General features: G+C 35.9%; 3 protein-coding genes across 4 annotated transcripts in view; 1 reads left to right on the top strand and 2 right to left on the bottom strand.

Moving 5' to 3' along the window:
* LOC134816538 (tyrosyl-DNA phosphodiesterase 1-like) overlaps positions 1–2,605 on the bottom strand; it is a 4,449-nt gene extending 1,844 nt beyond the window's left edge. The window contains exons 1-5 of one of the 2 annotated variants that reach the window (XM_063825428.1): positions 2,211–2,605; positions 1,869–1,916; positions 1,614–1,670; positions 1,219–1,455; positions 403–1,092 (exon numbers count right to left, since the gene is read on the bottom strand). In XM_063825428.1, coding sequence (XP_063681498.1) covers positions 403–1,092; positions 1,219–1,455; positions 1,614–1,670; positions 1,869–1,916; positions 2,211–2,523 — 1,345 coding nt within the window. In that variant the 5' untranslated portion in view covers positions 2,524–2,605. Of the gene's footprint in view, positions 1–402; positions 1,093–1,218; positions 1,456–1,613; positions 1,671–1,868; positions 2,022–2,210 lie in introns of both variants that reach the window. The other variant, XM_063825427.1, reaches the window with a different exon arrangement.
* Positions 26–26,756, top strand: LOC134816540 (rho GDP-dissociation inhibitor 1-like). Its single transcript, XM_063825430.1, has 7 exons — positions 26–50; positions 16,409–16,506; positions 16,703–16,787; positions 21,848–21,937; positions 25,605–25,742; positions 25,892–25,947; positions 26,109–26,756. The coding sequence occupies exons 2-7, from the start codon at positions 16,423–16,425 to the stop codon at positions 26,244–26,246; spliced, it is 591 nt and encodes a 196-aa protein (XP_063681500.1). The 5' UTR covers positions 26–50; positions 16,409–16,422; the 3' UTR covers positions 26,247–26,756.
* Positions 3,014–6,917, bottom strand: LOC134816539 (monoglyceride lipase-like). The gene is made up of 8 exons (XM_063825429.1): positions 6,723–6,917; positions 6,242–6,430; positions 5,676–6,056; positions 4,639–5,491; positions 4,334–4,519; positions 3,969–4,178; positions 3,357–3,527; positions 3,014–3,224 (listed from the first exon to the last, which is right to left on the bottom strand). Exons 1-4 carry the CDS (start codon positions 6,912–6,914, stop codon positions 5,417–5,419), a joined length of 837 nt encoding a protein of 278 aa, XP_063681499.1. The 5' UTR covers positions 6,915–6,917; the 3' UTR covers positions 3,014–3,224; positions 3,357–3,527; positions 3,969–4,178; positions 4,334–4,519; positions 4,639–5,416.

Genomic DNA, 26,756 nt, shown 5'->3' with positions numbered 1-26,756 from the left:
TTTTAAACTAATTATTATTACAACGCTACAAATCTATTACATTTATTGAGTATTATGTAACGCGATGGAAATATTTTAATAAGCGGGTAATATCCTGTCCAAACCCAGGATACATAACATGAAGACTTTGTTGTAACTTGTTTGAAAATCATTAATACAATATAGCTAAAAGTTAAAAATACTGTAGTTCCAATATTCTAGAATATTCTACGACAGTCTAGAATATCATATGGTGAATAATAGAATGTTTGTAAGTTGAAAAAGATTTATGAATGGATAAAACAATAAACTATACAGTGCAGTATACAGTACCACTCAGATCTGTACATAATTGAGAATTGAGACCTGCCTAGGCCAGCCTGTTTGGCAGTGAAAATTATCAAACCTAAATAAAAATCTTACCTTCCAGACTGTTCCGTATCATATCAACTGTGGGGAACACCAACTGAAACAGAGCCTGCCTACTATTGTCCACACCACTATTTGTGGTTTGCAGAGCCCTCACAAACTTATCAAACCACTCCGAGGCTGTTGATCCGAGAGAGCCAATACTCGAACAATTTGCAACAATCCTCCATCCAGGCCTGACTTTGCTGTCTTCCACATACAACGACAACAACTTTTGTAATCTCAGAGTACCATAGAGCGAGTCATTATGCATTCCTGGAATACCTCCAACAAGTTTCACTTGTGTAACTCCTGTCATATCGTACTTCTTCAAAATCCTAATAAGCTGATCTGTCGCGGACGTACTGTACGAACCCAAATACTTCAATAAATACGAGTTGAATCTCAGACAGTCCGGATCATCTGAAGTATCATTCTGTTCCCCTTCTGGGAGTAGCGGACACAGAGGACTGATCCATACCCCCTGACTCTTGACACTCCAGTCTACTTGTATTAAGTTAGCAGTGTGTACTATAACTCTGATCCCGTGCTCACTTTGTAGGATCATCAGTTTGGTGTGGTGGGTACCGTAGGCTAGGGGAAGTGACGCCGGGACTACTATTATACGGGAGTATTTCTTGGGTTGGGAGGTGGTCTTTTTCTGCTGCATTATTTGGTTCTGCACTTCAGCTGCTTGTTTTTCTCCTGTCAAGGAATAATTTATATTTGGGCTATAAATCTCTAAAAACCAACAAGTTTGAATTATGACTAACTCTGAATTTCCACTATTTCCTCCTATCCACGGAATCCTTAAATCCTAGTTCTACCAACCTAAAAACAAGAATATGGGTCCCTCAGCCGCGTTCTCAGGATACTCCTCTAGCAACCAATCCAGGTCCACTACATACGTAAACTGCCAGGTTTTAGTCAGCCTACCATCTAGTGAGAGAATATCTCTGAAACTTAAGGCTATGTCGTCGGAGAACTTGTCAGGGTGGCCCACTACTTTAGTGAAGTAATATCTGTCGTGTTGGATCGTTTGAGTGATTCTGCGCCGCTTCCTGACTCCTGTTTGTATTGAGAAAAAGGTTCAGCTAAAAACATGTTAATTAGAAATTTTAAGTCTCAGCAATAAAAAAGCGTTTTATCATTATAATCTGTATTCCTGATCTTCGTTTTTATAGAACAATAAACTACGAAATATTAATTTTAAATAATTGGCATACCAGGGCTGGGCTGTGGTAACCGGGTTGAGGGATCCAACTCCCAACGCTTTATTTCCTCTGAAACAATTGAAAGTAGTGCTTGAGATTATGTGACTTTCGTATTTCAAATGTAATGAAACATTAGCAGGCATTATGAGAGTGAGCATGAGGTCAAGAATGCAATATACATTATACAATATATATAATACAATATACATGACGCAAAAGTATTAGGGAAATAGAAGACAGATAATACGATAAAATGAAAACCAATACCTGAAATCAGGTTTCTTTTGCCGGAAGATGAACTCGAACCACCAATGCCTTGAGGATTTACAGTTATTGATTTGGTAGAAGCATCGGCAGCGAGCGTTGCTTTTTTAGTAATGGAATGTGACGAATTATCTAATTCCCACCGCTTTATCTCTTCTAAAATGAATCTAATGCAGAGTCCGGTAGCTTTCGTTATTTTAATATGCAGTTTGCAGACAGAAACTAGCCTATTCCATGATACGTGGGACAGTAATAGCAGAAGCAGTAATAAGAGAATGCACTTGAGCATTCCATTCTATATTTATAGGTCTACCTAAAAATGTAAGATAAAACGAAGAACAATACCTGAAATTGGGCTTGTTTTTACGGAAGTTGAACTACCACTCCTCCCCGAAGTTATTGACTTAGTAGAAGTAGCAGTAGATAGCTTGGTTTTGTCAGGCCCCCTTTGTCCAGCAACAGGGTTGGAACTTGGAGGTAATTTGTCAGATTTACGAGCTATACTACCAGGAGTAGTAACCCCTTTCTTTGAGGAAGAACTTGGTGATGCTGCCGGTTTGGAGATATCAAACGGGTGGAGGTATTGAGATAGGTGGTCTTTGTTCTTTCTGAAGCAGTTCCCCCAATACTTACAGCGCTCTTTTGGTGAGGAACTCATGGATCTATTAACTTAATAATTGGGTTAGTCGCTAGTTAACAGTTGAGTCGAGTTGATAATTTCAATATGTTTGATGTTTGGGCAAGTAATGAAAACACGATAAGAGTGAAGACACATAGTTATTTTAGTCACATTTTATAAAACATTATAGATCACATTTCATTAAATATGTAACATAAAACTAAATGTAATTAACTAAATAACATGATACTGAGCTACTTCAAATTTATTATAGGTTATCAAAAGTATCAAAAACATATTAAAAATGTAACTTTAATCGAAGATAATTATTATAAAATGCATGGTTCTGTATAAACCTACTAAATCAGGTGAAAATTAAAAGTATTTGATTTGAATTATTCACAAAAACTATTAATCAAACATCATAGAACTGAATAATGAATAGTTGTATAAAATCTGATAAAAACCGTACAAGAATCGTCCTCTGAAAAAATATCGCTAATTTATGCATGATAACGTACAAAAAATGATTTAAATAAATCTGTATAATACATCTGCATCAGCAATATAAACGTTTAATTAAACAAAAAATGTGCATTGAGTTCTGATTTGTGGCCTTTTTATGTATAACCGCAGCTTTCATATTCATTTCACAATGCACATAATACATCAGTAATGCTTGTGGTGAGCTAGAACGCCTGAATAGCGTCGAGGAATAAAGCGTACGTCTTTGACCGTACCTAAATGAAATAATAATTAGGCTTTAATGTAGAGAAGAAGGAATTTAAAGAAAGATTTTAGTTGAATAGTAATCCAACTCTTAAAAACCTATCCTGTATCAGATATCAAATTAACAATTTCAAACATATTACCTTCCACACATCTTTTAACAGTCCATGACAGGAATTCTGCACCTCGTGAAGGGTGACTAGGTCAGGGCGTGCAGCACTGAGAGCACGTGATCCCTCTATCTTACACAACATGTCATCAGGGCAGTGGAGTACTACTGTCCGGGTGTAGTGATGTTTCCACAGGTCTCGACTCTGAGTGTTATGTTTATGAAGGAGTACTCTGTGGTGACACATGTTAGGTAAACAATAATAATGTTTTTAGTTGACTAGATTAAATAATAAATACTGGTGAGTATAAGTTTTGTTGTGGTGTTATATATTATTAGACTTCAATTTATTATTATCGTTAATGATACATTGAACTTCAATAACGCTACTTTTAAGATAACACTTATTCTCAGCAGTGTTTAAACTGTCATCCCAGATAATAACTTGAATAGTAGGTAAGGACTGGTAACGTTTGCTAGAAATTAATGTAGAATATTAACAATTATTCCATACAAGGGAACGTATCAACTTTTGCTTTTAGGTATGATTGCACAGTGGAGAATAAATTCCAACTATTTACATTTTACATACAGTGCAGCTTGAGTGTTTTTAGCAAAACTAAATTTATTTCTTGAAATATCTGACCTTTTCAGCTGCCTCCATTATCTTCAGGGCGTGTCCAAACCGCAGACTGCCGTGCCACATGTGCCTGTCATTCTTAGATTCCTGCTGAACGACTGGATCTCCACTGAACCATTCCGGCTTGGAGAGATCCAATGATAAGTACTGATTGGGTGCAAAGTAGGCAAGAACAGATACCATCGATAGTAGTAGAGGAGCTGCGTTTCTGTTGACCTTATAAGGTTATTTAGGCTGTTGTGATAATTGCATATTATATTAATCTTGATTTGAAATTAAGGTGAGACGTCAATTATTCACAACTCTTGCAAATATTTATTATCGACTTTAACTTGAAATAACAATTAAATTAATATTTTCAGTAAATAAACCTCAAGAAGTGGTGCCGATAGCACAAGTCCAGTAAGTTGCACCCTGTTTGAAACACGAAATGCTACAAGACCACCCATGCTATGACCCAAAAGTACCACTTTCTTATACTGTGGATTCTTTGTTTTTATTGCATGTATCTCGTTTATAACTTCGTCTACATAATCATCAAATATTTCACAATGAGCCTGAAAATAGAACCATGAAACCTGCTGGTTCTCCTCCAAACATCCAGTGAAGACTGAGAGACTGCATTAATTATGCTAATACCAATACTAAGTAAAACAGAGCTGAGAGAGCTACTTACCATCATTCCATTTACCGGACCGCTCTTTCCAAAACCCAGCATATCATGAGCGTAGAAAGATATCCCATGTTTGTTCAAATAGTCTGCAAACTCCAGGTATCTACCAGCCCGGTCCCCGTATCCGTGCACAAAGTACACCATATTAGTGGCACCCTCAACAGGGTAGGCATATCTTTCTGTTTCATGCATTCACATTCACAACTCCAACTACTTAGTACTTAGTATATATGCATTTAGGTACATTATAATAAACAGTTCGATGAATAAATTAGTTTCAATGTCATGTTGTGAGCAAATTAATAGGAGGTTCCAGAATTATGCAAATAATATGTACTATTTTCGGAGTCTACATCATGAAATGGTTCAAACAATTTGTTACTGCATGATACAAAAGATGTTTATGTTATTTTGTACATTGAACAAAAAGCAATTCCCTACAGTAGTACTCTACTATTTAGAATTTTACGTAGATTTTCTTAGCATAGCTGGAAACTCTCATGCATAGAAATATACTGGAAAACTCTGAATTTAAAAATCTATAAATAGACTTTATAGTTAGTCTATTGATCATCGGATATAATCAATTAATGCCATTTGCCACGTGTTCAAATTGTGTTACGCAGGTTGAAATATTTAAATCATTAAATAGCACTGAATCTAAAACAATCAACATAATACATTATAATAATTACCAAAATTGTGTTAAAGTTTCTTCTACTTCTGAATAACAAAGAATCAAAATCTGATATATAAAGAAAGGAATTTTACGTCAAAGTGTTCACTCTCCTTTGTTATCAACAGTGGATAGCTCTACAATTTTCTCATAAACATCATTCATAACTTTCTCTGTATCCTGAAATTCGTTGCGATTAAATTTTGTTTGTAAACTTGGCAATGAGCCCACAGTTTAAGTTGAGGTTGAGGAGGTAATTCAAGTTGAGGTTCATAAGCTAAAGTTATTTCAGATAAATCAACAGAACTAGATACATGGATCAATGGAATTTCACGTGAATAATAAAATTGTTATTTAAAGTTACCTCAGGCATGAGATGAAGTAAACTGTGGTAGGGATATTCATAGCGGACCATTTTTACCAAATCAGGTTTTGTCTCAGCTAACTTTAGCGATCCAGAATAGTCACAAACATCATCAAACTCGCTATGAAATATGTATGTAGGAGTAGAGTATTCGTCAAATTTGGCATTAGTTTCGTCCACAGCATTAAACATGGCAACAGCAAATCCTGCTCTAACTCCATAATGCCATAGCAAAGGGTCGGCGGCATCCTTTTCTCGTTGTTCCATATTTGGTGTTAATTTATTTCTATCAAGTGAATTCCATGGCATGTAAAATGTCGGAGCCAAGCCAGATAGACCCCAAGCGAAATTTTTCATAAATGGTGAAACACTATCATGTATCTGCGAAAAATACAACGAATAAATTATTGTAAGGTTATTAATGGGATTAATAATATGAATCTGAAACTTAATAAAGTTCATAATAAAAATGCGTGCATTGTTACATTTATGCTAACTCTAAGATTAACCAAATTCAGTAAAAATGACTGAGTTTTACAACTGAAATAGTAATAACAGTAGTTCACCTTGAGGCAAGGGGCCGAGAGACATGCACCAGAAATAAGATCAGGACGTTTCAGGGCCACCATCACAGCTATCAGACCGCCCATACTGTGCCCCATTATGATGATGGGAGTATCTGGTTTTTCCTTCTTAACATTTTCTATCTCTTTTATGGTGTCATCAGCAAAAGTATCTAAGTTTTTAATGTAAGCCTGAGAATATAATTTTGTCACTTAATCACAGTCAAACAAAAATGTCAATCAAACAAAAAAATTGTATTTTATGCCATTCATTACAGATAAAACTAGATTCAAAACAAATCAATTTGATATTTAAAGGAAGCCTAATGTGCAGTACAGATTAACTCATTAACAAAGTCAATTAGTAGCAGTTATTGCATCACTGCATAAAAACTGACATGACATCTTTTATTATTCGATAAAAGGTTTTGAAATGGGATTGTGAAAAGCAATCACCCAGATCTCACTTTCCCTAAGAACCTACCCTGGTGCCAAGCTCCGTTTTTCCATGTCCACGTTGATCGTGAGAGTAGAAGGAAATGTTTCTATCAACAAGAAAATCCTTTAAATCTAGCCACCTCCCAAAGTGATCGGCAAGACCATGCAAAAAGTATAAGACAGCAACTTCATTTTCAGCATCATGTCTGCATCTGTGAAACAACTTGAGCTCATCCATTATGTAACTATTATAAAATTAGAGATAAATAGCATTAAATATAGCATTGACATTCCAAATACTTAATTGGGAAGTAAAAGACGATAAAGAAGTCAAGAGGACAGTATTTCGAATGAATAGGCCATAAAATTAGGTGGCAAAACTTCAGTCGCATTTGCAACCCTCTACATGCACTGAGGTTATAATCAGGAGAAAGCACCGGGAGAAGTTGAAGTTGAATGCTCAAATCAATCATATTAAATCCTAACTGAAACGAAACAGTAAGAAAATACAAGTCTTCAAGCATTATTGATCATGCATATCAAACATTGTATAATTATACAGGTAATTTCAATCATTTTCATTGTTCAGCTGTAAGGTTAGACACCCTTAAGATATAAAAACCAATTTTTAAATAAAACATTAAACAATTTTTAAAATCAGGGTAGAATATTATATAAACCCCCATGCAGCCCATTGAACATTTTTTTTAATTAAGAAACAATATATAAAAAATATCTAACAATATCGAAAACATATCTAACAATTTCAAAAATTGTGATTTCTAATCTACTTCTGAATACCAAAAAAACAATCTCGAAAGTCTGATAAAGAAAGGAATTTTATATCATAATTATAGTGGTTGCTGTCCTTAATTATCAACAATGGATAAGCTCTATTATTTTCTCATAAACATCATTCATAACTTTCTCTGTATCCTGAAATTTGTTAAGGTTACATTTTGTTTGTAAACTGGGCAATGAGCTCACAGTTTAAGTTGAGGTTGAGGAGGAGGATACATGCATCAATGGAATTTCACATTCGAATATTTATTCAGCTGAAACTAAAATTATTATTTAAAGTTACCTCAGGCATTAGATGAAACAAACTGTGGTAGGGATATTCATAGCGGACCATTTTTACCAAATCAGGTTTTGACTCAGCTAACTTCAGCGATCCAGAGTAGTCACACAAACCATCAAACTGGCTATGAAATATGTATGTAGGGGTAGAATATTCGCTAAATTTGGCATTAGTTTCATCTGCAGCTTTAAACAAGGCAACAGCAAATCCTGCTCTTACTCCATAGTGCCATAGCAAAGGGTCCCCAGCATCCTTTTCTCGTTGTTCCATATTTGGTGTTAATATATCTCTATCAAGTGATTTCCATGGCATGTAAAATGTCGGAGCCAAACAAAATACACCCCAAGCTATCTTTTTCATAAATGGTGAGACACTATCATGTATCTGCAAAAATACAATAAATAAATAACTGTTAGTATTTTAATGGGATTAACAATGAATTTGAAACTTGATGAAATTCACACTAAAAATGTATACAGAAATGACAAAAGTAGTAGAAGTTTATCTTGAGGCAAGGGGCCGAGAGACATGCACCAGAAATAAGGTCAGGACGTTTCAGGGCCACCATCACTGCTATCAGACCGCCCATACTGTGCCCCATTATGATGATGGGAGTATCTGGTTTTTCCTTCTTCACATCTTCTATCTCTTTTATAGTGTCATCAGCAAAAGTGTCCAAGTTTTCAATGTAAGCCTGAGGATTTTTTAATGAAGCATAATGTGCAGTACAGATTAACACAGTGTATTAGTACTAGTAGTTACTAAATAGCCGCTACATAAACACTGAAGTGACAACTTTTATTGTTTAATGAGAGGTTTTGAAATGGGATTGATCACCCAGATCTTGTCTATCCCTAAAAGAATACAAATTTTAAGGAATACAAATTTGAATTTTGATATTTGTTACAGATTAAACATATCATAGATAACCATAAAAGCCACACGTCAGCTGATTGCCTCAACTTGGATTAATAATAATTACAATCGACAGAAGCTGAAGGATGGCAGCTCAAAACTCAAAGGGCCCAATGCACCATAGACAAGAACACGGACTCGAGTGCCAATAAGGGCTTTTCTGAACCCCTTTTTGCCGATTGGCCCAGTGGACCTAGTGAGCTGCACCCTACTGCTAAACGGCACATAGTGGTTTGTGTTTTAATACTTATTAATTAAAACAATTATTCAGTTGATGGTTGTTAAATAATAAAACTTTAAACTGTCTTTTTGTCCGTTATATTGTTCCATGCATTGTAATATAACCATAATTTGATAAAAACCTACCCTGATGCCAAGCTCAGTTTTTCCATGTCCACGTTGATCGTGAGAGTAAAAGGAAATGTTCCTTTCAACAAGAAAATCCTTTAAATGTAGCCACCTTCCAAGGTGATCAACAAGACCATGCAAAAAGTACAAGACAGCAACTTCATTTTCAGCATCATATCTGCATCTGTGAAACAACCTGAGCTCATCCATTATGTAGCTGTTATAAAAGAAGCCTTGACATTCCAATTATTTAATTAGGAAATATTAGGAAATATTAAATGAATTTAAATGCCTTCAGTGCTATTCTTCGTGTGGTTCTGAAAATTATTGGGGTGGAGGTAGCTTTTTCTACATCCATGATCCAGGACTCTTTATAGTTATCTCAATGATGTAAACACTATTATATATCGTAACATGGAATAGCGTTGCGCTCGATTTTTTAAGTATAATAATGGAAGATAGCGGAAATATTTGACACACGCTGCCACCCCTTTTGATCGCACGACCGGAGTGCATGTTTCGCCACAAAAGAGGTATCCAACGTCCATCAAGGAAATATGCACGGCGTTCTTCATCAGGTCAAGTCTTGGTTTTGTTTTATTAACCATTTACCCAATTTACTGGTTTATGGCTCACTTTTCCTAAAAGACTTTTAACAACAAATTTTTATTTAACTTAGCATAATTGTTTTGTTTTTTTGTATAATTCGATTCGCTCCCACTGAATCGCTTGCCCACATTTTAAGAAATCCTTGAGAAAAGAGAAAAGACAATTTTTTTTGAGAAAAGACAATTTGTAATTTATCACCAATTCAATATACAATCAATTTGTAGCGCGATGCACTACTGGGTCGCGCGCGCATCAAATAATGCTTCTCGCTTCGGTAGATCGGCGAGATGCACCACTGTGCCTCACCGAGCTGCGAAGGATTGACATCGTGAATCAAACAATCAATAAATATATATACATCCGAATAAATTTGATTTAAAATTAAATGACACAAGTATACTAGCAGCTAGTGCGCTAGTATTTAATCAATATACACGTTGATTGACGATGTCAACCCATGATCGAGATCGTTGCTTTGCTGTCTGCGAAGCAGAGCAACGATCGACGAAGCAAGAATGCTAGTTCGCGCGGCGCGTTGAAGCGGCGAAGTCCTCCACATATACACGCTGTATAAAAAGGCCCTGAACTGAGAGTATGTAATTAAAATCATTTGAATCGGTGTGTTCTTAAACGCTGATTCCGAATCACCCCCATGACGTAGGGTCAAAATGCATCCCTGGGGATTTGTTATATGGCGCACAGGTTAGGATAAGGGTTAAAGGATAGCTTTGGGGTTATTATAATATGGTTTGCGTTTGGGTTGGGATAAGGGTTTACGTAAAACCGTTTTGTTCGGCTGCAAAATCATGAAAACCAAAGTCACGTAATAATTTTTGGGCGAGGAAATAAGTAAAATAAACCAATTTGACTACCTAAATTTACGTTTAAATTTTGTATATTTGTTCTTGAAATATGAAATTTTTTAAGTGCAGTGTAATATGTAATGAATTTAATTTGTGATTGGACGTATTAATAAGTTATTTATTAAATGTAAATATTCTTTATCCAATAGTAAAACATTGTGCATTGTTAATGCAATGGACTAGCCCGGCGCGTTATTTTGATTTTGTAGCACTTAAGACTTGGGCCAACATTTCGTTAACGGCCGGTGACACTCGTAAAATATTGAGTCCAACTCGGGCGCGTCCTGAATGGTTATAAACCTACAAACATTTCGAGAAAAGTTGATTGACGATGTCAATCCATCGAGATTGAATGCTAGTTTGCGCGGCGCGTCGAAGCGGCGAAGTCCTCGAAAGAAAAAGCGGCGCGCTACTTCGAAGAATTTTATACGAGTAACATCTGTTTAATAAAACATTGCTCCCCTGCACCTTATTGTCCCTAATTTCCCCCTGGGGCAAGTTATTTTTACAAGTGACAAGGCAAACATTTTGCAAGAAACCGGAAGTCGCTATTTCTTTTACTTTTAATTTAGGCCCTGGTCAGTTAAGTCCTGGCCACAATTAATATAAGTACACGTGCAACGTTTAGCAGCAAATAGCCACAAATAATAGCCACGAAATAACTAATTTACCAAAAAACAGTTTTTGCGATGTGAGACAAGCTAAATTTAGTACATGACATAAATATTTACACATTGGAGCTCACCCATATCATATAATATTTATACATTGTTCAATAATAAGTTACTATAATTGATTAAAGAATGGTGTCGTGATCTTAAACAATTAAGTGATATAGCATCAAGAGAACCTCAAATAGCATACAGTGCATACTTAGTAAAAGATGGAACTATGTGTGCAGAACTACCCCAGGAGTTGCAGATAGGCTCACTCCTCTGGAACAAGTAACACGCGATGAGTTTATCCCAGCTATCATCAACAGGCTGTTTAGCTGCACTGATGAACTAAGGAACATAATGGCTCTACCACCAAGATATGGAGGATTGGGTATACCAGTTATGATGGACATGGCAGACCGAGAGTACAAATTCTCATGTAGAGCCACAAAACCCCTTAAAGAAGCTATTCTCAAGCAGGTAGACAACTACACAGAGGACTGGAGAGTAAGCAAAGGAGTGAAAACTGAGATAACAACTGAAAGAAATCTCTTTCAACTACTGAAACTATATTGTTTACTATCTTATTCATTATACTGGACATGAGATGACGAAGTATCTTAAGCAGCACTTTATACCCCCACTTAGAACTTGATTAGTCACGAACAATAGAATCATCAAAAACCAATACAGTAAAACATCTTGATCAATAAATGCCTAGCAGCACCAGACAGCAGCCGTGTACCTTTTTCGACTCCTTGGAGTCCCTGATGGACTTTTGTTTACTTTTGTTTATAATCGGACCAACCTTTCTTTCTCGAAACATGTATCCTATTGTATTTCATTATAGTATTAAGATGTGAAGATATACTAGATATTACAACGAAATAGAGGTATACCAAATTGGCCCTTGATATGAACTATAACCGTGTTGATGGTTTTAAATTTTGTATGTTGTAAGCACTTTAGTTTGTGAAGCGTTTACTCCTAAATGACTATATGGAATCTAACTTGCTGCACATTAACCAAAGCAAATCGGTCTACATGTTATTCAGACCTGGCCGGTACTCATCCTGTGCACGTGCTCGTGAATATGGCTCTGAGAACTCACTCACGTTATCAGGCAACACACTTACACGAGTAGATAAAGTGAGATTCCTTGGTGTTATCATATACCATGAACTATCCTGGGAACCCCAACTAGATAACATAAAAAGTAAACTAACTACAAGTATAGCTATAATTAAACGTATTATGAAGTTTATTCCAGAAACAGAGTACCATAAGCTGTATGACTCCTTATTCAAGTCTCATATGAGCTACTGTATCAGTAGCTGGGGTGGTGTCACACCTTATAGACTATCTAAACTGTTCTCCATCCAAAAAAGATGTGTACGCCTTCTATTTGGAAGCAAACCAAGCTTTGACCGGGCAGAGTATTATGAAACATGTGCACGTGCAAGACCATACAGTGAACACATCGCAAAAAGGAGCTTTGCTTTGGAAAACACTAAGCCAATATTCAATACCGAGAAAATCATGTCAATCCACAACCTGTACACCCAACATATATCCACTGAACTGTTTAAAATCTTGAAACTGCATCAACCTATCTCTCTGACAAGTTTATTTCAAACAAGTTCCAGAGCATGTAGCCAAACTATGCGGGTCCCCCGACACAAACTTGAAATTTCTAAACACAATTTTGTCTTCAAAGGTACGACTATATGGAACAGTTTGGTTGATAAAATATTCGACAAATGCACTCCTAATGAAAACAATGTCATGGTCCCTGGCTCTAGTAAATTTTCCGACCTTTCTTCCCCCATCTCAATTATCAAGAGCCGTATCAAAAAGCTCTTACTTGAAACCCAGCAATTGACAACACCTGGGCGTGAAATTGAGTGGCTCCCCCTAAATAGCTGGGGCATTGAACCAGCTTAGTCAATCAGCATCCCATCCCTTGCATACAACTAATTACAAAAGCGCTAATTATACCTGTTTCAAAAGCATCCTGTCTGGAAGTTCCCTGACTGCCGTGTGAATCTTTGGATCTATTTTTGGATCTATTTTTATATTGATATGATTTTTATATACCTATATATTCCTCGCATAATTTCCATGTCCGCCTGAACAAACCTGGCACCATCAAATCCTACTCTAGAAACCCCAGAACTCATCAAGCCTAGTCTGAATTCAAAACTAGTTGACCAGCTACGTACAGTTTCCTGGACAACTGGAACCTTTTGGGCCATGCACAAGCCAATAGCATGTATGGTCCTGCAGTGGGGTCTCCTTGTCCTTGGATCTGTGTTTTGATCCGTCTTTTCTTAAAATTTTCCATTTGTGTCACTTAGAATCACCTTTTAAAATGTTAATCGACACCACTGGTCCTAGTTAAATTTAGCCATGGCACGACTACTCGAACGTAACAGTTAAATAGGTGTGACATACTATTGGATTCTTATAATTATATCATATGAATTGATTGCACTGCTAATAAATAAAATACTTTGTTTTACTATACTTTGTTTTACTAACGGATGCGTGCAGGGGCTGGAGTACGCTTGTATGTAAATTAATGAAATGTTGCATTGTAAATATTTAGAATTGACGATATGTTTTGATCTAAAAGTAAATTTTACAAAGCTGGCTTTGGATTTAGGTAAGATTATAATTTATTTTTTAAAAACCACGGATAATTTTAAATTTATTTCTATTTGTCGTATAATCATAAACAATTTAATCATGTTTTTAAGAATGCGCGGCTTTGGCGGCCAGTTATTGACTTATACATTAAATTGAATTTTAAATAGAAATGTGAATATATTAAAATTTAAAACTTTCAAAACGGATGCTTATAAATATTATTATATTATGATTGTAAAATAAAGGATAAAATTTTAAATTTGTTTCACTAAAATTTGTTTCACTCTTCTATCGACAAAAACAAGCGGAAATACGCCAGGAGCTCGAGTCAACACCACTGGCAAAGTTGATGTTCCAACTAGCTGCTGAGAAAGGGGCAAGTGCTTGGTTAACAGCACTACCTTTAAAAGAGTACGGATATCTGATGAACAAACAACAGTTCTCAGACGCATTAGCTCTCAGGTACAACCTGAACTTAAAGGACAGCCCTAAGACATGTACGTGTGGCCAAAAGTTCTCAGCAAACCATGCGCTTATCTGCAAACTCGGTGGATATGTGTCACTGCGGCACAACTCGCTGAGAGACACCTTTGCTGAACTAATGAGAACTGTGAAATGCAAGGATGTGCAGACTGAGCCAGTTCTTCTTCCAGTTGATGGTCTGAAGTTGCCTAAGGGAACAGTACTTGGAGACCAAGCTAGGCTGGACATTTCTGCAAGATCGATTTGGAATGCTTCAGAGAGGGCATATTTTGATGTAAGGGTATTTCATGCCCCAGCCCCCTCCAATGCAAGCAAATCGATCCCAGCAATGTACCAGTCCCATGAAAATGAGAAAAAGCGATGTTACAACGCAAGGGTTCTTGAAGTGGAGAAAGGAAGCTTCACACCTTTAGTGTTCTCGACTTCTGGTGGAATGGGTAGTGAAGCTGAAAGACTGGTAAAAAAGCTGGCCAGTAAGATGGAGTACCACACTGGCCAGAGGTACTCGGATGCTGTAGGTTACATCAGAAAGCGCCTTCGCTTTGAAATCCTAAGAACAACAGTGATTTCTCTCCGTGGAGACAGAGGTGCGAGAAAAAACATTGTTAATATAAACAGTCTAGATCTTAACTTGGAGCCACAAGGCCAAGGGTAATTTTTGAGTGCTTAGGGAATTTTGTATATTCTTAAAGGTTTGATTTTATATAGGGTCATTGCTATATTATGTGTATATTGTTTGAATAATTTTATAACTATAATTGATTTAAGAGGGTTATGTTTCAAATGTTTTTCAACAATAATTTTTAATCGTCACCTCTTTCTGTTATTGCAGATCATATTGAGTTTTAAAAAGCACTGTCTTTGTGGGATTAATAATTTTATATATTACTAATGGCTTTGGTAATGCTCCTTTTGATGATTCCAGCTGTTTTACTAATTTGTAAAGAACTTACTATACGGACCACCCGTAAAGTGAGGGTGGACAGCGCGGCCTGTCACACGATTTCAAATTTTGTTAGTATATCATATAATTTCATTAACAATATTTATTGAATCCTAAAATTTGTTTTCCTTTAATAAATATAATATAAAGGTGATGGCTGCTAAATATGTCCTCATAAGTGCATGTTAAGGAAATACAGTATCGCTGAGAGAGTGTGTCGAACTTTTACCTTAACAGTATCTATGCAGGGAAGGCGATACATTATTCTGGAGGCCAAAGTCAATGGTCTAGCTGAATATGGTTGACAAATCGGATGATTTTTTACAAAAAGGCTTACTTCGGAAAACGACATCCCTCTCTAATGGTAACAGTGGGGCTGTAATTTATGCCATACTTTAGATGTGCGTATAAATATCTTGAATTTCAAATTGAAATTCATCACCTTGTTATTTAAAATAAAGAAGCTGGTTGAAAATTCATGGTCCGACATGCACGCTGGTGTAGTAACCAAATATCTCAATAAACTTGCCTCTCTAGTGTAAAACTTGTGTTTGAAGAATGAAGATGCAGAAAACATATTTTCCTCCTTTTAGCCACCTTGTCGCAGCCTTACATATTTCTCCAGGACACTGCCTTCTAGCCAATCTCTTATATAATATCCTCTGATTTGTTTTACATGATGTGGCAGACAATGTTTGTTTTTTATAAAAACTTCTTTTGAATAATTTCCATGGCCTGAGAAGAGGAAACAGGCTGGCGCTAGCCCATGTGTCAACAATACAGTGAGTATGTGTGTTACATCCTGAATCCTCTGTTTCTTGAATCACAATGATGTGATTAAGAAAAATTGAAGGAACCAATTATGTCAATAACAAAGAAAAGCATAATGAATAGCTAAGATTTAATCCCCATGATGCCAAACAACTTTTAATTAAGTTGTTTAGTAGTGGGAAGCATGATTAGTTGGAGTCTATGTACCTAGAATTTAAGTTTAATTTAGATAGTTTTTGTAGAAACGATTTTGATGACGAGTGATGAAGTTTTATTATTTGATTTGATTTGGTGCATCATAATTCCCTTGTTTGACATATACATATTTCTTCAATTTTTGTTTATGCTGAAAAAACCAAATGGTACCCAAGTTCAGAACGAAAATCATCTTCATAACATTGTAAACGTTTGTAGCTTGAAAAGTCAAAATGTCTGACGCACCTGCAGCCACTGCCAGTGGTCATGTATCTGACGATGAAGAAATCACCCCAGGATACATAGCTCCTGCTAAGGTAAAACATCACATTCTAGATTAATAATTAATCAGCAGTGGACATTAATTGCAGTTCTCATGTACAAGTCATATCCGTTATGTTTTCACTTACTAGCAGTAAGTGCTTCTTGAATACAGGCGATGGTGCTGGTGAAATTGCAGCACAGCTATTTTTTGTACACCCTTTTGAAGATTTATGATAATTGTATCCACAGAAATCAGTAGAGGAGATTGCTGAGTTGGACAAAGATGATGAAGCTCTGGTAAAATACAAACAGGCTCTTCTTGGTGATGCTGTTGGTAAGTTCATTTCATATACTTGCGTAGAATATCCTGGTTTTCATGTCTTTTTGACAGCATATAAAAAGATATTGTCAATAAAACTCAATAAGTAAATACAATTAATAATTACCATGATAATCTTTTAGTCATCAGTGATTGAAATCAGAGGTTTTTTAATTTTGATGATTTATAAAAAATCAAATTAGCACAGTAACGATTCTATGTTTCCACATCCCCTTATATTCTATAATTCCTATATTTTGTGCCAGTTTTCCGAAAAGTGTGCAACAATTTTGTAACGGATTGTAGTGATTTACTCTAATACTGGAGATATTTGGGATATTTTAAATATTCGATGTTACGTTATTCACTGTTTACCAAATTATATTCAGATCTTCATATCTCCAAAAAAAAGAGTGGAAAATAAACTGAAGTTTAAGATTTGAAGCTAGTCCACCTCTCATTTACTTATTATGGTTAGAATCAAATACTGAGGAGTCATGATATTTGAGTACTACTTAATTTGATGTTGACAGTTTGCTAATTGCACAGTTATTAGAATCTCCGCCTACTGCACAATGCCATTGCTTTAGGCAAACATTCTTGTGCATAAAACTTATGATAATCAAATAAAAGTTACAAATATAAGAGGTGAGTGCCAAATTTGCACTAATCAAATTTTTGTCAAAGTTGCTACAGATAGTATTTTAATAGTATACTGATCTTTATAAAATTCGAAATTGTGCAATTTATTCTTTAGAATGTCTTTCCTGTGAAAGTTTTAAAAGTATCGTCCTGAATGTAATGGACTTGCAACATAGTATATACAGGCTTGCGAGCCACCCTCTAATCCTACGTGACCTCAATATTGCCTCAATATAATAATTTGTGCTGGTACTATTTAATGTACTTTACGTAAAGTAAAGTTTATGAACTGCTTAATTGTGTGACCGAATATTGATTAAACTCTGCGATATTGATTAATCAAAAAGATATAATCTGTGTAAGTTCATTAAAATTCTGAATAATTACTATTTTAACAGTTTTAGTTATCATAGCTTAGTTAAAGCTAAATGATAGAAGCGTTTTAATATTATAGCTTAATAATGGCAGAGTAGCTCAGGTGTACTAACGGAGTACTGTTAATCTATTAGAAGTTGTTTTATCTCAGTACACAAAATGAATCTGTGTAGGAAGTAAAATGAACATTCTACATCCAGAAAAGAGGGACCGGCCCAATGTATTATCTTATACAGTACTGCTCAGTAGTGATATCACCTTGTAACATGACACTCAGCTCCACTCTTACACTTTTATCTACTCAGCACTGGTTTTATCTACAACAAACCAACTGCAGTCTCCTTCGTCTCCTACTCGACGTGCGGCGTGTGCTGGTATTTCACATTCTTAAAATTCTTTTAAAAATGCCGTACATATCATGCACACACGCACACACACACACACACACACACAGGAAAGTGGAAATATGCCGAAGAATAACGAAATATGTAATTAGTACCGACGTACCTCCCGACATGACAGATGCTAGATGGTGTGTTATTAAGTTTGTGATAGCAAGTGTAATATGTCTCACACATGTGTATAGGTAGGATTATGTTATATTAGAGGGCTGTGAGGTGGTTATGTCATGGTTTTGTAAATTATAAACACTCCGTATTACACACTACTATTACACACTATTATAAACACTTATAAACACTCCGTATTAGTTATTACACACTATTGTTAGAGATACCAGGATTGAGCATTTTAAGTATCTGAAGATTATGATGTTTTTACTGATATACTACTCAATAAGTAATAAGCTCGCTTTAAGATTGAATTGACGCAGTAAAATATTTACATTTAACAAGTGAGTATCATGTTAACCAATAACCAGGTAAATCTGCCATCTTAACAACTACCTATAGTATTGAAATACGATTAAAGACATGACGCACCAAAATGTGAGTGATTATTGTGAAATAGTGTACACTATGCCTTTGTAAGGATATTTATTTGCGGCCACTGGGTACCATTAAACATAATACCTCCTTTCCAAGGAAATACCTGGTATTTTAATTGCGCAATATAATTTAATGAGCCGTTCAATAATACTCCTACCAAATTTTAAAGATTTCATACAACGGAAAATATCGACATAGTTAGTAATGGGAGATGGACCTGGATGGCTGTTAACTGTACAGATCTTTGGAGAAGTATTTTCTTTCAATACGGAACAACAGTACTGATAAGTGTTTGTTTACCTTCTAATAAGGGGTAGAGTTAGGTGCCTGATTATTAAGCTATTGTTAAGTATAAACTTTAGCTTTCATTTTAGACGTCTCAAACTCACGCTCAGCCTTAAGATCTATTTGAAGTATAAACTTACAAAAGCAGAAACAAACAAAAGATTTGCTTGTACCAGACGCGGACCAAATAAGTTATAATATTCTGATATTATATCATCCATGACATGATCCTCCGAGCTTTTTAAAGATATTTTTACGTAAAGCTATTTCTAAACAATAAGTAATCACCCCATTTTTGTGCATCACGCCCGCATAAAATGCGTCAAAAGCACAGGTAGTTGTTAAGCCGCATGGTGCAATATGTTTTTATACTGCATGATCGGGAGCTACTCTGTTAAATCCTAGCCCTCTCGAAAAAACATAATGATAAATGCAATGATGGTACTACTTTTGCAGATTAGTATTTGCTATATTGCATTTCAAGCCCAAATGCATAACATTATTCTAAGTGGTATAAGGTACAGGGTGGGCCAAAAGTCAGTACCCATACGTTGGCCTTAATAGCTCCGCCGTGTTTTATATTTGAGAGCTGTTGCTTTGCAGATGGCATACTGTACTTACTGGTTCGAGGATTCCGTCGTCAAAATTTGAAAATTCGAATATTTTAGACCACGCCCATTCAATATTAAAACACCTATATTGTTTTCTCTGAACATGCTGAACGCCTGATTTTTTCAGAGACGGTAGATTATCAAATGTTGCATATGATCTGAAAACATGAGGCAAAACGGATTAGAAATGACGAAGTTATCAAGCATTTTCTGTATCTCGTTAACAATATTGACTGGGTGATTATGTGACACCGTGACACGACACCTTAATTGGGCACCCTTAACAATTCCCATAATGTTTAACGGGGTAGTTAACGGGGGAACCTTATCACGTGATTAGGTAAACCAATCACCTGATCACACGTAATGAATAAACTCGTTATGCTTCATATCTCGGTCATCTGAGAAGCTACAGTTCTAATTCTTTCAGGACAAACGTAATTCGAATGGCCAAACACAATTCAATAATATTTAGCTTGATCCGACTATCCAAACTATCAAATAAATGTGAAAATGAACCTCCATTTGAAAAAAATGAACGCGAATATTTTTCGAGTTGACAAATTCCTCGAACCAGTGGTGGTACTAAGTCATACCAGAAAGAAGTATTTAAATTGGGCACTCAGTGACTGAGCTATAAAGGCCAACGTATGGGTACTGACTTTTGGCCCACCCTGTATTAGCAGAAAAAGTAGTTCCACTAAAACCTTGTCTGTCTTGTTAGATTATATTGACAAATTTAAAACTTAAAAATGAACCAAATATTTTATATTACCTTCCCTTCGCAGTATCATCAACACTGCAGGCTTTTACATTACTTAAAGTTAAACAGTTTAAGCAGTTAGATTGTACAAATGGTTAAAGTTTGACAGGTTGGAATCTGTATCCCTTTCCATAAACGTTTCTACAACTGAAAGAGCATGAACATTTGGATTAAGGTTAATGTAGCTTCGTGTTCCGTCAAAATAACATTATTTAGAAAATTCTGGATCAAGTTATACCTTATACCTGTCAATAATGCAAACGGTTACTGAGTTACTTATTTGAGTATGCATTTGGTTAGGACGGGTCAGGTGATTCTTGTTTTTCTCGATGAAATGTACTATTTTGTGACCCAACAATCGAGAACTTTCCATCAATATTTAAATAAGAACTATTATCACGTGGTCATGTGACGTCACACTGGCTTGTGACGTCACACTGGCATGTGACGTCACACTGGCGTGTAACCTCTCCATCCATCGACCACACAGTTTGTTGTGACACCTGACACGACTCTAATACACACTCCACTCAGCCGAAAAAGATTTACGGGCGTTGGTTTTTGCGATTCAGACGCTGAATGTTTATGCTGTGACCAGTTAATCATTAATAATTAGCCTATACCATCCTCATTACGTACAGTCACTGCTAAGTACATGATTGTAAACAGTAACTAGTAGTTAGTAGTATTAATTGTAATATTAAATGATAGTTTTACATGACCTCATTGAGAGGCTTAACTTCAGTTAACATAATATCTGATATATTCAAGAAAGTAATTTGATCATGTTACAATTGTTACGTCATGAACAATCTATAATCAATATAAGACTATATATAGTGCTGTCACTTAATATAGTGCTGTCACTTAATATAGTGCTGTCACTTAATATAGTGCTGTCACTTGAAATAGTGCTGTCACTATAAACTGCAGCTGACGCACTAAATTACGACACATTTGAGGGGTCACTAAGTACTCCTTGTCATTGTATGTGTGGAGTGTGGTTACTGCGAGGATGATGCTGACCAGTGTAACAAATTCCAATTTTACCGAGGACAATTCTAATAAGATGCTTAATGTAATCATATTCAAATAAAGCCGACATTTTAAAAATTTAGTCGAAGATTAACTTTGGATTTACCGTTATTAATTACACGTATAGTTGCCATGTGACAAATTGAATGTGATATCAAACTGTCACTAGCAATTTAACTTAAAAAACGTTTTGGAAATAATTTGAATTATTTACAGATTTACCTATTATTACCTATTATTACCTATTATTACCTATTTTACCTATTATTACCTATTATTACCTATTATTTATATTACCTATTATTACCTATTATTACCTATTATTACCTATATAGGTATTATTACCCCTATATATAACCCTGTTATTTTTTTATTATTATATGTATAGCCAGTTTTGCTTTATTATCATTCCCTCAGGACAAACTGGTGCACCACTGCAAGTCTCTGTCTTGAAGATGACCTTTATGTCAGAAGGAAGAGAAGATATTGAACTAGATCTTGCCGGAGGTTTGCATATTTTATATTTAATTTGCATATTTTCCGCTTTTTCAAGACATTTTCCCTTTTTTTAAACACAACAATCGCGAATTTCTTTGAACATTAATGAGATTTTTAAACGATGATATAATGAAGTTGAAATTTGGGACTTCATAGAAACAATTTTTAAATAAAACTTGAACGTGAATAGCCACGTTCTCAATTGATGATCCTTTTACCTCGAGTAATCTCGATGCAAATTTAAAAAGCAGACCAGTCGCAATCAATTAGGAATCAGGATAGTCTGATAATTCTGTCTTTAAACGAAGCCGCTAACCTGCTAACCGTTCGATCGTCCTTGTTTTTGCACTTTAACTTGCAAATATTAAAAACGAAAAATATCTACTGTCGCCGCACTCGGGGTTATATCTAATTTGTTCATTAATGGTTTTTAGAAAGCCATTTCAACGGAATTGTAGAAGCTTCTAGAATCTAGACGACGGATTATTTCTACGATTTCGTTGAAATTGCTGAAACATTCTAACTTGTCTAGTTTTTAATTTAGTCGATGATATTGTGCCGGAGGTAAATTAAAATATAACATGAGATAAGAAATTTGAATTATGTACAGGAATTACGCCCGTATTTTATTACAGCAGATTTCAATCCAATGCTGTGATTATTGAATTTCATGATACTATCCTTCTAACATTACTGATCATTCATTACTTGACCGCGACAATAATTATTTAATAATATTAACGGAGGTTCCCTTACAAAGGATTCTGTAACGTGGGTTCCACACCGTAATAATTATGTATTTATTTATTTTGTAGTGTACACGCACTACGTTATATAGTGATATATCATATATTATGTGTGTGCACTGTGCAGTACAGTGATTGAGGGTTAAATGAGGAGGGGCAATGTCAAACGATCAAGAATCTACTTAGGGTACCCCTTCAGTACATCTACATTGTAGTGTACTGTAATTAGAAGAAGTTATACTAATTAGAAGAAGTTATACTATATATTATGTAACATTATGAGTAGCTTGACGGGGGCCCCCATATAATTACCATTCCGCTAAGTAACTCAGCGGGTGGGAATCCTCTCTTTTGTTCCCCAAAATTATCCAAATTATCCAAATTGTCACGTACAAATATCCAGATTTCTACTTGTCAAGGACAGCTTACTTACGCTTACATACTAGAGGGACCTATGTAGAGAGAAATCATGGTACATTAGAATCTGTATGTGACTTATTATTCCTATGTTAAACGTTACCAATTGCAGATATCGATGCAAATGGAAAACTTTTAAACCCGTCAGTAGAAAGTAGTAATGCACCGTGGAATAGTTCCGGAATTCCCCGTAGTCGTACTTAGTTTTTACTACAAGTTTATACATCATGCGATATTTTTACTTTTGGATGAAGCGGTCCGTCGTGAAACAAACTTTTAGTTCCAACTTTTTTATTTTAAAAGATCATCGCACACTTTATTTAGAAGAGAATGAAATTTATACTGGAAATTTAATTGTTGAAATACGGCCCAAACACACGTGTTTATACCGCTACTGTGAGACCTAACGCCATCTTCCAATAGGCGAGACTAAATTTTGTAATTTCCCCAGCATTGCTCGCGCCTCGCTGCCTCCTTGCAGTGTCCCATTGGAGCTCCTGAACTTGATTTAATATTGGCCTGCATCAAACCCTGACACTTACACCTGGATAAACTGTGCAACCGACACATGAGATCACACACAGCACGTTATTAAACTGAGATCCAATGTTATGATTGGACAGCAGCGCATGACCTGTCAAATTACAGAGAAAAAAGACGTGGTTTGTGGGCTATTACACGACGTGGGGATGTGTATTATATGTACTAAGTAGTTGTTGTGGGCCCCCTTTCAACGGGTTAGAGGGCTTTCTTAACAAGTTCACGTCTACTACCATCTGTCCTGTGATTGGTTCTCTAGCTCTTATGTAATACAATACTTTAATAAGCCCTATTAAGTGCACCCTAAGGATTACTATCTAGTACAATACCTACACTATACAGAGATCTTGTGTACACACTGCACTGTACCTTTGTTGGTTATGTATGGTTATATGTGGACACACAAACGACTAAAAATGCTGTAGCTGGGACAAAGGACAGTCCAATCAATGAAATGAGAAAGCGGGGCCCGCACATTTCTTTCTTACATCTCATATAATCCCAACTCATAGCGTGTGTAAACTTTATTTAATCTAGAATATGCATAATGTAATACCGTTATAGATATCGTTACATCCGCACCACACACGCAACTATTAACGGTATTTAGTAAGGGTAACTAACCCCTGGTTGGAATAAACAATCTCTCTTCCCCGTTAGAAATAACCCGCACTCTTATAATAAGTTACACGCTTGTAATAATCCTCGCACTGTTGCAAATTACTTCCATTTCCGTGTACACTCGGCTGTGAGTGTAGCGGCTTGATTGGGAAATAGTGTGTGTGTAGTGTGGTTGGGGGCTGGTGTGTCGGAGTAGAATGTGTTTATGTTTGTTTGTTTGTTTGTTTGTTGTTGTTAGGTGAACAAAATTAGATTTGTATTATGACATTATTTGTGCTGAGTTGAACAATCAAACAGTGCAATCTCTACTCATAAAGATCGGTGTCGAAACTAAATGTGCACATTTTTCTCTCTCTCTAGTATATTATGCAATGTATATTGAATATTCAAATCGGCCACATATTTCAACGTCCTTTAATAATACTGAATACTGGGGACAAGTGTCTCGGTTTCTTTCAAACATGGTGTAATGGTAAACGGTAATTCTGAATATTTTGTATATTTTTAGTTATTCAAAGCGGTATAGTACAATGAATTGGGCAGAACAGGATGACTCACGAACGTTAACTTATCTTACAGACCCTGAAATTTATTTTTGGGTCGTTGATCACTCTTCCGTTATAATTAGACTAGGACGTTTAAATGATTGTAAGAAGGGAAGGTTGACAAATTAACGGGATGTTGGTCGTATTTGAGATGGAATTCCTGAAATTTTTCTGACCCTGAAAAATATTGGATTTTGGGAGATCCTCCGTCCTCGTTTGTTGGAAGTGGGAAAGAAGATAAAAGAAATTGGGAATTGGGAAACATAACAATCAAAAATCAAAATTTAAGCCAAATTATAAAATTTTTGTCATTAAAATTAAGATGCTAACTTCAAAATATAGTAGTGACTAGTGTTGAAAGATACTCACGGTAACAACTTTTTAACATAAACTACAAGGAAATCACACCTATGACGCGTGCAGTTCTATCCTGCAGATGCAGTTTCGCGTGCGACGTTGGTCGCTGAAATACTAGCAGACATTGGCTAAAATTGTGGCTGTTGGCGCGCAAATACTTTTGAATTTGCGCGCGCGTGACTAGCTGCCCGGGTCATAATAAGTAACTACCTACTGAGCTAACCTCACCCTTGGAAACAACTTCACCCGTGAGAGACAATGGCCGTAATAAGTATAATCGTGGTGCACATGAATATCGTGACAATCGACGGTAGCTATCCGTCAAAATTGCACAGTGGCAGACGATTCGTGATGGTTATTTATTGCAGCATAATCAATCTCAAAACTGCAATCTCAAAACTTCGCTGTAGCTATGTTTTATGAAGTAACCCTCATGGTTGTTACCCACAGATTTGTCGAAGTTGAAAGAGAGCAGTGTTGTTATCAAGGAGGGCTGTGAATACCAGCTCAACTTCTCTTTCCATGTTGCCGGTGAAATCGTATCGGGACTTAGGTTCCAACAAAACATCTCTCGAAAAGGAATTCCAGGTATGTTCTTAATATGTTTATTTTGCAAATTTTCCTAGCATCTCTAGACCATAATGTCTCAAAAACCATGTCGATTGTCGGTAATATATAAAATTCCACGTCAGTTGTTCTCGCTTATATTCAACTTTATTGAGTTTAAACCATTTCAGCCAGCAAACTTAACCTGATGTTGGGAAGCTTCGGGCCACGTGACGCCAACCACGAGGTTAGTAATCACACAGACGACATGCACACATGACTACACACCCAGATGCACACTGACTTCATTCATCTTGCCATTACTATTAGTATTGTTCGTTTCACCCAAAACAATTTAACCTTACTCCAATGAAAATGAATGGTACCAATAATTTGGTATTTCCGCAGTTTAAAACTCCCCTGGATGAAGCCCCAAAAGGTGCCCTCTGCAGAGGAAAATACCACGCCAAATGCAAGTTCATTGACGATGATAAAACAGTCCATCTTGCCTGGGAGTGGACCTTCAAGATCCAATCAGACTGGTAACTAGTAGGAGAAAATATTGAATAGTCCAGCTCACCACGCAAAACCACCTGTTTTTAAGATTTTTATTTGTTATGAACCGATATAGCGTTTCATACATCGCACGGGAACAAACTCTTATAGATATATATCTGCACAACAACTTGTCTTATTGTATATTGATATCGTATGTAGGATTTAAATGAGCTGTGTTGTAATGGACTCGCCCGAATTGATATGTTAATTATTTCACTTCGGAGAAAAATTCTAATAAATGGATGGATTATAATTTACCCTTTTGATACTTTTGATAACAGTTTTACACGGAAAAGAATTGATGATGACAATTTTTGTAGCATTTTGAGAGGACAATTTCGTATTGGAATACCTCGTTTTAATAAAATTATGGAATTGTTCAAGATTCGATATAGGTCCTTTCTAGGTTATATAATTTGCTCGATACTTAAATCATTTCATTAAGCTTGACAAATTTTGTGTACTGTTAGCTACATTATAATTGATTTCGTTATATAA

The sequence above is a fragment of the Bolinopsis microptera genome, chromosome 6, assembly GCF_026151205.1.
Source record: "Bolinopsis microptera isolate Bmic1 chromosome 6, MBARI_Bmic_1.0, whole genome shotgun sequence".
NCBI lineage: Eukaryota > Metazoa > Ctenophora > Tentaculata > Lobata > Bolinopsidae > Bolinopsis > Bolinopsis microptera.
This window is presented reverse-complemented; position numbering and strand designations above follow the sequence as displayed.